Source organism: Haliaeetus albicilla, chromosome 6 (assembly GCF_947461875.1).
Source record: "Haliaeetus albicilla chromosome 6, bHalAlb1.1, whole genome shotgun sequence".
NCBI classification, from domain to species: domain Eukaryota; kingdom Metazoa; phylum Chordata; class Aves; order Accipitriformes; family Accipitridae; genus Haliaeetus; species Haliaeetus albicilla.
In genome coordinates this window covers 47,609,841-47,622,492 of record NC_091488.1, presented here as the reverse complement: position 1 = coordinate 47,622,492, position 12,652 = coordinate 47,609,841, and the positions used below count along the sequence as shown (strand labels likewise).

The window sequence follows — 12,652 nt, the reverse complement described above, 5'->3', positions numbered from 1 at the left end:
TTCCTATCACCATAAGCTACCTGTAGGCTTATTTCTGGCGACAAAAAAAAGCAGTGATTTTCTAAAAGTTACTTAGATTTTTCTTTTCTAGTGTGTCTTCTGCATGTTAATTATGCCATCTTTCTTGCATTATAAGAGAGTAATGTCTAAATCGTATTTCTACAATATTATCAATTATTGAATCCTTGCCATCATCCTTCCCTCTGTAACTGCCAAACTCCATCCCTCTTCCCAGCTGATTCAGTTCAGGGCTTATTCTAACAGTGACTCCCATTGTCTAGTTAAAGCAAGTGGCATGGCCCGTACCAGTTATCTTCTCTTTTAAACTCCATGCAGATTCTGCTTTGCCTAGAGTCATTATCATTTGAGGCCCTCTGTAGCTCTGCACATCCTGTTTTCCCCAGGCCTCAAATTCAGCTATGTCCATTCATCCCTCCCAGTTTGACTCCAGTGCCAGCTTTGACACTCTGTTCATTTTCAATACTCTCACATCTAGCATTCATTCTTGCTGCCCCACACTACACCTGGGAGCAGAGCTCCCATATAAGAAACAGATCACTTGTCTCCACCAAGAAGAGAGCAATTTTATGCTCTTCTTAATGTCTTCCTATGTCCAAGCTCAGTTCCAAATCAAAAGTCAGTGACAAAAGTCAGTGTCACCTGTATCACGTTCCCTAAAAATGCTTCTAGGGTACCTAAAGCTCTGTTGAAGTTTCTGACTGCCCTCCTTGGTCCCTCTCCCCTTGCTGTATTTTGTTTTACTCTTGGAATATTTCCTCTCTGCCCTTATTGTCCAAGTGAGCTTTTCAGTGCCTCTTTCTCTAACTACTTTTGTTCTTGGTCTGTCCCCTCCCCATTTTCAGTTTCTTCATCCCCCTCCCCCCGCCACTCCATGATTCCAGCACTTTTCTCTGCTGCTGATATTTGTTTTTGTTAGAAGTCTGTCAGAAGCTGCTCCTCTGGCCTCCCAGGTGAAACTTATCTTTATTGAGCAGTCAGGCAAATACAGGCAACACAGGGGCAAGTGTTGTAGGGGGGAGCTGAGGAAAATTGGGTCAGTGTCTCTGGGATGAGCTGTGCTGAGCTGAACTGTTGTGGCATTCTGACACTGTGCCAAGATATGAAAAATGACTGAGACAAGCTGAGAGAAAAGCGCTTGCGCACTCCAAGCTCTGCCTTCTCCTTTCATAGTAACCTTGCCTTGATGGGAAGTGGCAGCTTGCTCTGCCCCCTGAGGTGCTAGCTCTGCAACCCTCTGTCCTTGCATTGGATATTGTGAATCAATGAGAGCTAAATTGGTGTTTTCTTGGAAAGTGCTGGTGCCTGGGACATGATCAAGTTGTCCTATCCCCAGTGACAAGGCCTGTGGCTTAACTGGTGTTGGTGTTCGTGTGAAGTTGTTCTGCAGGCACCCAGTGGAAGTGTTTCAGGAGAAGCTGCTCTTGTTCAGGCTTTCTCTGGGATGGTCCTGAGATGGTAATGTTCACTAAGGCAAAACATGCTAGTCCTAGTGATGGTGGGCTTGCTTCAGCTCAGGTATTAGTTATGACTGTCTCCAGTGAGCACAGTAGTCATGCACAGAGATTGTAGGACCACATCAAGTGGACAGGGAAAGGGAATGTAAGGTACATGAAAACTGAAAAATCTCATGGTGTGAAAAAAGGGATCCTTCAGAAACAAATGAGAGATGGATTCTGTCTGTGTGTGGAAAGACAGCCCTAGGCTTACTGTAACTGCTGGAATAAAAGGAAGTGGCTTTTGCCTATTTAGATTGCTAGGGGATTTTTTTCCTCCCAACTTGACCTTTGATATACTATTTATAGAGTGATTGGACTGAGGCGATGCCAGGAAAAGCTCCATGTCATGGGAACAATTATTCTTGCCATCTGCGGGCTGAAGTCCTGAGTGCAGAGAGCTAGCATATCTTAGGCAATTTTGGAAAGGGATAAAGGTGCTTGTGAATGTAAGCTGCTCCCTAACTGGATGCAGCAGCAGGAGGTAGGGTTTAGGTGGAAGCAGAAGGTTTGTGATAACTGCAGTCCTGCCCGTGGAGGCCATTCTTTAGCTGCATGGTGGCCAGTAAGTGTCTACTGTAGTCAATCCAGCCTTATTGACCAAAATTGCAAATGTAAAATACAAGTAACTACAAATTTTAGGTTATAGTCTTTTTTTTTTTGCAACTGTCTTTTCATTAGGAAGGTGGGGGAGATGTGAATCATGTTTAATCACTGCAAATCTGCTTTGCTTGCAGTATGCTGTGTGATTTCATTTTACTGTTTTCCTTCTGGAACTAGAAATACCCAGGGGCAGAATGAGGGTTTCAAAGCATGATCCTTTCTCTGTGTCTGCCATCTCTCCTGGAAATACCAGCATGAGATTATAAGTTTATGTAGTCATTAATTTTTTTCACTAGACAATACAAAAATAATCACTGTGGAGAGATCTTTCCTCCTAAGTTTCTCTGGATTCCACTCCATAGTTCCTCAACTGCCATTTCTGTCATGTGAGTTGAACTGCGTAGGTGAGTCTCTTCCTTACCACTTTCCTTTACACTTTTCCTGTCTCCTTTAAACTCTTTTCTCAGGTTCCTCCCTCAGAGGGAACCTGCCAATCCTATTCTCATTTCACTTCTGAACATCTGAAATGAGATGTAGCCTAGTGTCAACTTTCCATTCATTGTTCCCTGTCTACCCACAATCATGTATGTGGTGAAAGATCTGGCAGTGGGGCAGCCAAGACCACAGGGATCTATCCACACATTTTAATTTGCATATGTTTAAGGGAAATCACAGAATAGCTGAACTTGGAAGAGACCTCTCTGGAGGACATCTTCTCCAACCCCCCCTGCTCAAGCAGGGTCACCTTGAGCAGGTTGCCCAGGACTACGTCCAGACCACTTTTGAATTTCTCCAAGGAGGGAGACTCCACAACCCCTCTGGGTAACCTTCTCCAGTGCTCCGTCACCCTCATGGTAAAAAGTGTTTCCTTGTGTTCAGAAGGAACCTCCTGTGTTTCAGTTTGTGCCCATCACCTCTGGGCCTGTCACTGGGCACCACTGAAAAGAGCCCTTCTCTGTCCTCTTTGCATCCTCCCTTCAAGTATTTGTGCACATTCATGAGATCCCTGGAAGCCTTCTCTTCTCCAGGCTGAACAGTCCCAGCTCTCTCAGCCTCTCCTCCTGTGAGAGATGCTCCATTGCCTTAATCATCTTTGTGGCCGTTTGCTGGATTCTCTCCAATATGTCCAGGTCTCTCTTGTACTGGGGAGCCCAGAAACGGACACAGGACTCCACACATGGCCTCACCAGAGCTGAGTAGAGGGGAAGGATCACCCCCCTTGACCTGCTGGCAACACTCCTCCTAATGCAGCCCAGGATACCATTAGCCTTCTTTGCCACAAGGACACATTGCTGGCTCCTGTTCAACTTGGTGTCCACCAGGACGCTTTCTGCTAAGCTGCTTGCCAGGTGGTCACCCCCAGCACCCCCAGAACACCACTGGTTCATGGGATTATTCCTGCCCAGGTGCAGGACTCTGCACTTCCCTTTGTTGAACTTCGTGAGGATCCAGTCAGCCCATTTCTGCAGCCTGTCGATCCCTCTGGATGGCAGCGCAGCCCACTGGTGTATCAGCCTCTCCTCCCAGTTTTGTATCATCAGCAAACTTGCTGAGGGTACGCTCTGCCCCATCAACCATGTCATTAGTGAAGATGTTGAACAGTATTGGACCCAGTATTGACCCCTGGGGTACACCGCTAGGCGCTGGCCTCCATCTAGACTTCATTCCAGTGGTCACCACCCTCTGGGCTCAGTTGTTCAGGCAGTTTTCAATTAACCTCACTGTCTGCTCACCCGCCCCATACTTCATCAGGTTGTCTGTGAGGATATTATGGGAGACAGTGCTTAAAGCCCATGCTGTGTTCTCCATGAGGACGTAGGCAGATAGGACATAGGAACAGTGGAAGACCCAGCACCTACTGGAATGCCATTTGGATGACAGAGAGAATGGTTGCCAGGGGCCTCTCAAATGTATGGGCAACTGAGTTGCTCCACTGCTCATTAGGTTCCACTGATTGTATTGACTGGGGATGGGATTCAGCTGCCTGTCATGGGTATCTGTGTGGAATATGGACTGAGTGTCACATGCCAGAGATGTTCATGGTCTACTGAGAATGGCACTTGGCTGTGCTCTGTCTGCATAAGTGGGGATCACCATGTACCGTTACACTAGCCTGCTCTCTTGATTTTTTTCTTACAGGGAGCCTTCTTAGCTCCCTTCTCTCTGTGATGTGGTTACTTAATATTTTAGGGTTGATTTTTTGCATAGAAAATTAATTAGCCACCGTAGTTGGTGGGTTTTTTGTACTTGACTCACCTTGTAAAAATGATACACCTTAATGGAGACTTTAACTCACTGTATGTACCCCTCTTTCATCTCTTTCTTTGGGTCACTGAGGAGGAATATGATAGCCAAAATGGCAGAAATTCCACCTCTTCTCCGAAAAGGGAGGGAGCATGTGAGGACAGAGAAATATTACTGAAATTTGTTTTGTTGGTGAAACAGCTGCAGTGGAATGTTATTTGTCCAGTTTACTCAGGTGTAGTGGAATGCTTATAAATGAGCCTATGTGGCTGCTTCATGTTCTGCTTGATGTTAAATACAGGACAAGGTAGTATTGGACCGGAGACACTGGGAGGCGGAGATGTGTTTACATTGTCTGCTACTTTGCTCTCAGTGGCAACTGTATCACAAAATCACTTCAGAAACAGGCTACCTTCCTTCTTAAATGTGGTTAAGCTTTTTTTTTTGTCTGCTGCTTGTATTGGAAGTTTTTCTCAGAAGCCTGCTGCTTTAGTTAGTAGAAGCATTCTTCTTCCTTAAACTTGTAATTTACTGTAAAGTCACCTGTTTTCATGCTGACATCACTCTTCAGCATAAACAAACAATTCTTCATTCACTGACTTTAACTGGGATTACATTCAAGAACAGATGCTGCCTCAACAAGTAAGAGAGAGAATAGATAGCAAGAAACCACCTAAGTATGACAGCACGAAAAGCATAGCATGCTGGGCAGTGCTAGGGCAGACAGCAGTAACCTGCCTTTGCATATGGTGCAAGTGTATAGCGGCAAGGACAGTGCATGGATGAAGAAATTAGATTTTGTGAGGCAAATACAAAAGAATAGCTGTAAGTATTCGCTCTCTAGTATTTGTTAAGAGTACCTTTTCCAAAGTGTTGTCTCTGTAGTATTGTACTGTATCTGTGGTATGAGTAGATAACATTGTAATCCATTAGGAGACACCATGTCCCTATACAAAGGTTTGTATTCTTGCTGGGTTGGTTGGTTGGTTGGTTTTTATAAGCAGGTGTTGAATGCTTTTGGTCAATTGGAATGACTGTATAGTATTAATGAAATCTTGCGTGGCCTTTTAAGCAATAGACTTGCTCTGCCTTATATAAACTGGCTTTCTTTACTGAGGTGGTAGTGCTACTGGAACGTTCATTCCATTATGTAAAACCTACAACATTGCACTTTTGCTTAATACCTTTGTCTAGCTCATCAACAGTGTGCCATCCCTGCAGACCTTGTCCCTGCATCCCCAGTCTCAACAGCAAGTTGCCAGTAGACTTAAAAGCACCACGTAAAAAATGTTTGTTTATTTTTAACACAACCATGTTTATTCTAAAATAAATTTTATTTACTAAATACCAGACAAATTCTTCTTCATTCACAGCTTTGTCTAGCTTTCCATATAATTTGCAATTGGGCTAGAGATTAATCTACCTGAATTCTCTTAGTACTACCCTTGTAGGGTAAGTATGGTTTTGCACTGCAGGGGTAAAGTCTGTATCCTCTGTAGATTTCCTTTTAGCATCACATAGACTGCAGGCATTATCATTACCTGTTCATTTTCACTGTTGTGACTAGCAGCAAGGTCATTGTCGCACTTCATGTCAGGGTCTGTATAACTGAATGAAGAAAAAGAACCATTCTCCAGGGTCTACCTTGACAAGTGGAACGAATGTGCCATTAGTTCTAAGCCTTGACAAAAGCTTCAGACGGCGTTCAATGCAAGAAAAACTAGATGAGATAAAATGACTTGTAAGGAAATAAAGACATTCACATTCAGTTCAGCATTCTTAAATTTATTCTTAAATAGATAAAGGAAGATCCCTGAAAGTGGTAAATTTTGGTTGAATGACTGTGCACTGAGGTGGATGAGAACTTCCCATTCATAATACTCATAGTTTCAGTACAGGTGTATTTGCCAAGAAATGTGAAAATTATATTCTACATCTGTGGCTGTTAGCAGATCCTTAAACTGAATGAAAGGGATACAATTCATAAAGTGGACAAAATTTTACTTACTTTTTGTCCGTAGGAACATAGGGACAGATCTTTCTATATGAGAATAATTTGATTTTTCTGCTGGATAAAGGCCTGAAGGCAAAGGCAGTTGCTCTTTCCTTACCATCATCCATCATATGCAAAATTACAATCTATTCTTCCCCATTCCTTTCCATATGGCAATGTATCACATACTGCATGTTGTAATTTTCTGAGTGCTGGGAAGAATCAGTGTTCTCCTATCTAATAGCTATCATTCAGAGTTATTGAAGTCCCTTTTATGGTCTGAACTGTTCCAGGACTTACCACTCTTATCACAGTACATGTGGAGGTTACTCTGCAGCCAAGAAGACTTCTGACAGAGAGGATGAAGTAATATAACAGGCATAAAGCTGATGAGACTCCACAGATGTTATTGGCTGTTACGTCTGGACTGCGGCTGTAACCTTTTCAGCTCTGTTAAGGTTTGCATACCTGCAGTCCCACAGTATACATCAAAAATTCTACAATGGGCTTTCAAAACCCAAAGCAAAGGCAATTGAACACATATGAGAAGAGGGTTAGATAAGCAAGCTACTCTGTTTTTCTGAAGTTGTTTATTTGTTAAGAAAGATGCATCAATGGCCACTCAGCACCGATGTGGGTTAGAAACATTTCCAAATAATTGTTATTGGAGGTGGAAGCCTGTAAGTACAGTAAGTAATAACCAGATGGGCTAATTCTGCAGCTTCTGGTGTGGCGTTCTGTTTCAGAACATTCATTAGATGCTCTAATTTTGTATTAACACCTGTATACAATATTCTTCTCTTACACATTTTTCTTTCTTTACATAACTTTTTGCTACCCACAATCCTTTGGAATGTTCTGCTTATGGTAATCACTAGGGCAGTTCTTCACTTAAGTGTGTTCCTTGTGTCTTTCGACAGCAAATGCTCATCTGGGGTCTATCTGAAAGTTTCCCCTTCCCTGTAAATGCTCTTTATTGTGAAGTTAACTAACCAATGTCAGTCCACAAATGAACTTTCACCTGAGCTTGTTAGTCTGTAAAATAAGAGCTGTATCTATTTATATAGAAAATCAGCTTTAGAAAACTTACATAAAACTGCCATAAAAATTGTAAAAGCTTTATCCTAGCACTTCAGTGTAAGATCCAAGCACCTTCTGTTATGTAGTTCATCATAGCATCTTTGCCAAACCTAGAATTTGCCGTACTCCCATATTGTTAATAAATTATTATTTTTTTCATTTTCTTTCCCTGTAGGATGGATTTCCGTCCTTGTTTCAGTTTTTTGCATAGGCATGTTCCTGTGCATTTGCAGATTAAATTTGACTAAATCAGGAGGCTTTTATCCATTACTGGGAAGTTTCCAGACCTACAGGGAAACAATAGGTCTGCCAATCTGAGCGCCTGCTCCTAATTTTGATGCTAAATCAACTATGGTAGCTTAAATTACTTTAAGCAATGAAACTGTTGAAGACAGCATAAAAAATCCATTTTGGTAGCTGTATTGGGTGGGGAGGAGGAGGTGTGGATGATACCTGTAACTGCTAAGGCTATTTCCAGACAGATCACATGACTATGCTCTTTGGCTCCTCCAACACTAAAGCTCTTTGAGTGAGTAATGAGAAGACAATTATTTCAGATGGCCAGAGCTGTCTCTGGACTGGTTCTCTTTCATCTGCCAATGAATCAATTTAAGCACCTATTGTATAGAATAAAATAAACTGTTTTGAAATTGCAACTTCAACTATACATGCTCCATAAAGCAGCAAAACCACTAGTAGATACTATATGTAATAATTTCTCCCTGCAGCAGCAGCCTGAGTTAAATGTAAATAAGACTGCATTGTTTCTGGAATCTGAATTAATGAGTTTCCTGCTTTTGCCTCTCTCATTTTCCTCCTCTTAGCCTGTCCCCTTGGTTTCTTTAAAGTATCTGTGGGAGATGACCCCTGCTATCTATGCCCTGCCCACAGCCACGCTCCACTGCCAGGTTCCAGTGAATGTGTGTGTCAGAACCGCTACTATCGATCTGCTTCGGACAATTCTGATGCTCCCTGCACTGGTAAGTATTTGGATGGAGTGTTTGAAAGCAAGAAGGGCAGCTAATGAGAGAGAACTTGCCTGAGTGATTCAGGGGAGTTGCAATTCACCTCTTCTCATGACCTCTGAAATAACCCAAAACTTCGCTTTGCTCCTCCGGTTGACTACAGCGTATATCCACTCACTGAATGTAAATGAGAAGGCAGAAGTGTACCCACATGCTTTTTACAATGTTGATGCATTGGTGAAACTATGATTTGAGAATACTGGGGTGTTGTAATACTAGCTGCTCAGAAATGAAAAATGTCAAATTTTAGATAACTCCTGCAACCTTAAATAAGTCCATTGCAAATGTGCATAAGGTACAACTTTTAATAATAATATACTAATTTCTCATGAAATGCTAAACTCATTTCATACAGAGGGTAAACATTGTTCATTGAAGGAGTTGACCAGTATTTTCTTCCCTTTATCACTGAAAGTGTGAAGACCATATTTACTGCATAGAATTAAAATTCTGGAAATTTTATTTACGGAAAAATAATTCATTTTTTCATTGGCTTCTCTATGGTTCTCATCAGTTTTGACTTTTCACAGTCATTGGTTATGAATATTAATAGGTCAAGAAAGAATAATTAGATGCAGAAAATGAAATAAAGTTATTGATTAGCACTCAAAAATATAGTTTAAAAAATATATCAAACATCACCCTTAAACTTTGTGGAAGTGACAGGGAAAAAAATTAACTTTCTAAAGCATCTTGCAAACACTTTATGGCTCTGAAGTTAAACACTCAGAAATTAGGAAATGTGATTGTGTTTTTTTTCTGTAATCCTTTGCTTCCTATACTGCACAGAATCCAGCTTCAGCAGCATCAAGCAATCTTTACCTCACAGGGATTATTTTTCCTGAGCAGTTATCTATCCTTTGCATTGACTGTGATAAGAATCCTCAGGGAAAACTAATATGTGATCATGCAATTAAATATTACACAATGCAAATGCTGAGTGGCCCAGTTAAGATCACAAAAGAAAATTTAATTCTGACATTCCCTGATGTACAAATGCTTCATCTTGTCAGTAATACATTTTTTAAACAGTCTTCTGTGTGCAAATTTCCAGCATAATTTTTTTTTTTTAACAATACTGGAAATGTGAGTCCCCAGGGAAATACAGCTATTGGAAATACTCAAATGCTCTAGCAATGAATTAGATTGCAGCCAGAGAGATCCCCCAAAAAGACTTCATCCACCTGTACTAATTGATGGTGTCATCCTTTATACTACTGATCAGTGTTAGAGAAAAGGCTTTGCCCTTAGTTTTCATTGATATTTCTTCCCAATAGAGTAATGATGAGAATGAAGATTCTTGGATTTCATTATGGCCTTTGGAGGGAAATGTTCTGTAAATCATGTTTCCCTTGCCCCTCCCTGTTACTGAGCTCAGCCTTTCTGTCCCTGCCCTTCCAGTCTTGCTTTGTGCCCATGCCCAGCTTTAGCAGTGCAACACTGCTGCTTATTTTCACCTGCCTGAGCTTTTCATTTTCTGGCTCCAGTATCTTGTCCCATTCTCATCCCCATGCCATCTTCTCATCCTCTGCATTTTCTTCCTTCTCTTCACTGTCTCTGTGCCAGTAGGGGAAGTGTTGGATGCACAGAATGGGCAGTTTATCAGCTGTCACGTTACTCCCGATGCCATTCGGGAATCTGGCTGGCAACAGAAATAATCATAGGGAAACTGATGTTCAGTTCCTGCAATAGATGGAACAGGCTAAGTGAAGTCTGAGAGAGTTCAGAGATATTGGGTGCCAAAGGAGAGAATTAGAGGTCTCAGTAGAGACAAATCTTTACTAAGTTTGTGCAAAGTTTAAAATTTCAAAGGCTTGGAATTTCCCTAAACACTGGCTGTTCTTTTAGGGAAAAGTAAAAGTCGCACCCTTGAAACAAAGACCCTTCCTGTTAATTTTGTTTCTCTAAAATGTACTAGTACAGTTGCTCCTTTCTGTATGTAAGTATATGTTTAATGTATCAAAAAATATATTTTTCTTAGCCTTGTTCAGAGAAACAACTAGAGAAGAGTAAGAATAAGAAGAAAAATCAACTTGTTCTCCTGTTCTTTTCCCCCTTCTTTGTCTTCTGCCCTCCTCCACCTCTTTCCCATTCTTTCATGGGATTTTGATCTTCTGTCTTCTAGGCATCCCGTCTGCTCCCCGTGACCTTAGCTATGAAATTGTTGGCTCCAATGTGCTCCTGACCTGGCGCCTCCCCAAGGACCTGGGTGGCCGCAAGGATGTTTTCTTCAATGTCATCTGCAAAGTATGCCCAGCAGGGTCCTCAGGGCCATGTGTGCGCTGTGGGGACAGCGTACAATTTGAACCACGCCAAGTGGGCCTGACAGAAAGTCGTGTGCAAGTCTCCAACCTCTTGGCCCGTGTGCAGTACACCTTTGAGATCCAGGCTGTCAACTTGGTGACTGAATTGAGTTCAGAAGCACCCCACTATGCCACCATCAATGTTAGCACCAGCCAGTCAGGTGAGGAGATCCCTGCGTGTGAGTCCCAAAGTTTCCAGTTCTGTCTCTCATTTGATTTGCTTTTATCTTTTGAATCCTAGAGCTTTGTCTTCTTACTTGTGTGTTGTGCCCTTTTTCATCTTGCCCTGCTAGTTCCATGATTTCGCTTCTGCCCTTCTCATTCCTGCTTTCTCTGAATGGGCTTTCCTTTCTTCCCTCTTGACAGAAAAACTGAGTTTAGCAGCTGATGTGGTTGTATATGGAGAAGAGTTGTTGGGGCGGATGCTGCCCCAGAGAAGAAGGCAACGGGAGATGTGGTTCTGTGGGTCAGACCAAGCGTGTTGCTTCACTGTGCAAGACAGGGGACTCTGTCGGGGTTTGACGGGGATGTTGTGAGCGTCAGCTTGCCACAGCAGGTCTTAGAGAGCGTTTCTTCATTTCCTCTTCACCTTCTCTATCTCCTACTCTTCTCCATTTCATCTTCTTATACTTCAGTCAGTCTTTCTAGCATTTTTCACCTGTTCACTTTTCTTTTTTGTCTATGTTTTGACATACTCTGTTTTTCCATCCTTTCTTGTTGCCATACACCACCTTCCATTCTCCTCATTTCAGTTCATACTCTAGTGCACTTTAACAAGTGGTACTGAGTGTTTCATCAAATATGTCCACCTTTGCCTTGCTGCATATCAAAGTAAGGAATTGGAAAATAGAGAGACAGATAGGTACTGTCTAATGATGAAGATACAGTTAAAGATACAGGTGGGCGCTGTATGACAGGAAAGAATGTATACAATGATATTTACTCATCATCTAAATATATGTGACCCTGGGATGGGATGTGTTAATGCTGTGCAGTCCTGTGGGTTATAAAAGGATATGAAAACTACAGTTTACTGAAACTGCTCTGGGTTCTTCTGCATGCCATGTATTTTCTTCTACCTTGTTCGTGCCTTTTCAAGTTTGCTGTTCTGATAAGTGGTCTTGGAATATTATTCTCCTGTCAATAGGAAACAAAGATTTTTTTTTTGCTTGTTACATGGCAGAAATATTAAAATGTGGTGGTGTTGCAGAAACACTAGGCCAACAGCGATATGTTTCAAAAGTTAACTTTCTTTGATGATTTCAAAATGCAACAGTCAAATTAAACAGGAATGTTATGTGGTATTGAGATATAACAGCCAGATTGAACAGGAATATTAGGTGGTAAATGCTGCGACAAACACAACTTATTTACATGTTCAGGATGTCAGTTGGGAACTATCACTGCATGAACTGTAACGAAATCTAAGCTTAGAATGATGACTCAAAATGCTTGTATCACCAATAAGGCAAGGCACTGAATCCCGGAAAGTTTACTTAGATGGTGTCCTGATCTAAGGGGAGAGTCTCTGACTGCAGATCCACTGCTCTGAGGAAGACTGGCTCAAAGGGGTCTCCTGGCTGGCTCCATTTATACCCTAGGTCAGGTCGGGGCTCATGGTCGTATGTGGTCAGGGGTCTAGAAACTTCTCTTAACCGAGATGATGCATTGGATGAGGTGCTTCTGGCAGGCTGAGGTAGCTGGAGTGCGTGACTTGGGGGCACTCTGTGTACGTGACTCCACATGGGCTGGGCAGCTCGACCCCCAAACCACAGCTTCTAGTTTAGCCTTTTCCTTTCAGTGGTTGAGAACTTTCAGTCTTTATCAGGGCGGGTGAACCTGCCACACTTGTACAGTTCTATCAAAGGTGCTGTGATCCTTGTAACTAGG

The 12,652-nt window shown here is 42.1% G+C and overlaps 1 protein-coding gene across 12 annotated transcripts in view; it reads left to right on the top strand.

The window, feature by feature from the left end:
* Positions 1-12,652, top strand: part of LOC104312400 (ephrin type-B receptor 5) — a 78,990-nt gene that overhangs the window by 43,838 nt on the left and 22,500 nt on the right. For all 12 annotated transcript variants that reach the window (XM_069786094.1, XM_069786095.1, XM_069786087.1 and 9 more), the window contains 2 exons: positions 8,259-8,414; positions 10,585-10,923. In XM_069786094.1, coding sequence (XP_069642195.1) covers positions 8,259-8,414; positions 10,585-10,923 — 495 coding nt within the window. The remainder of the gene's footprint in view (positions 1-8,258; positions 8,415-10,584; positions 10,924-12,652) is intronic.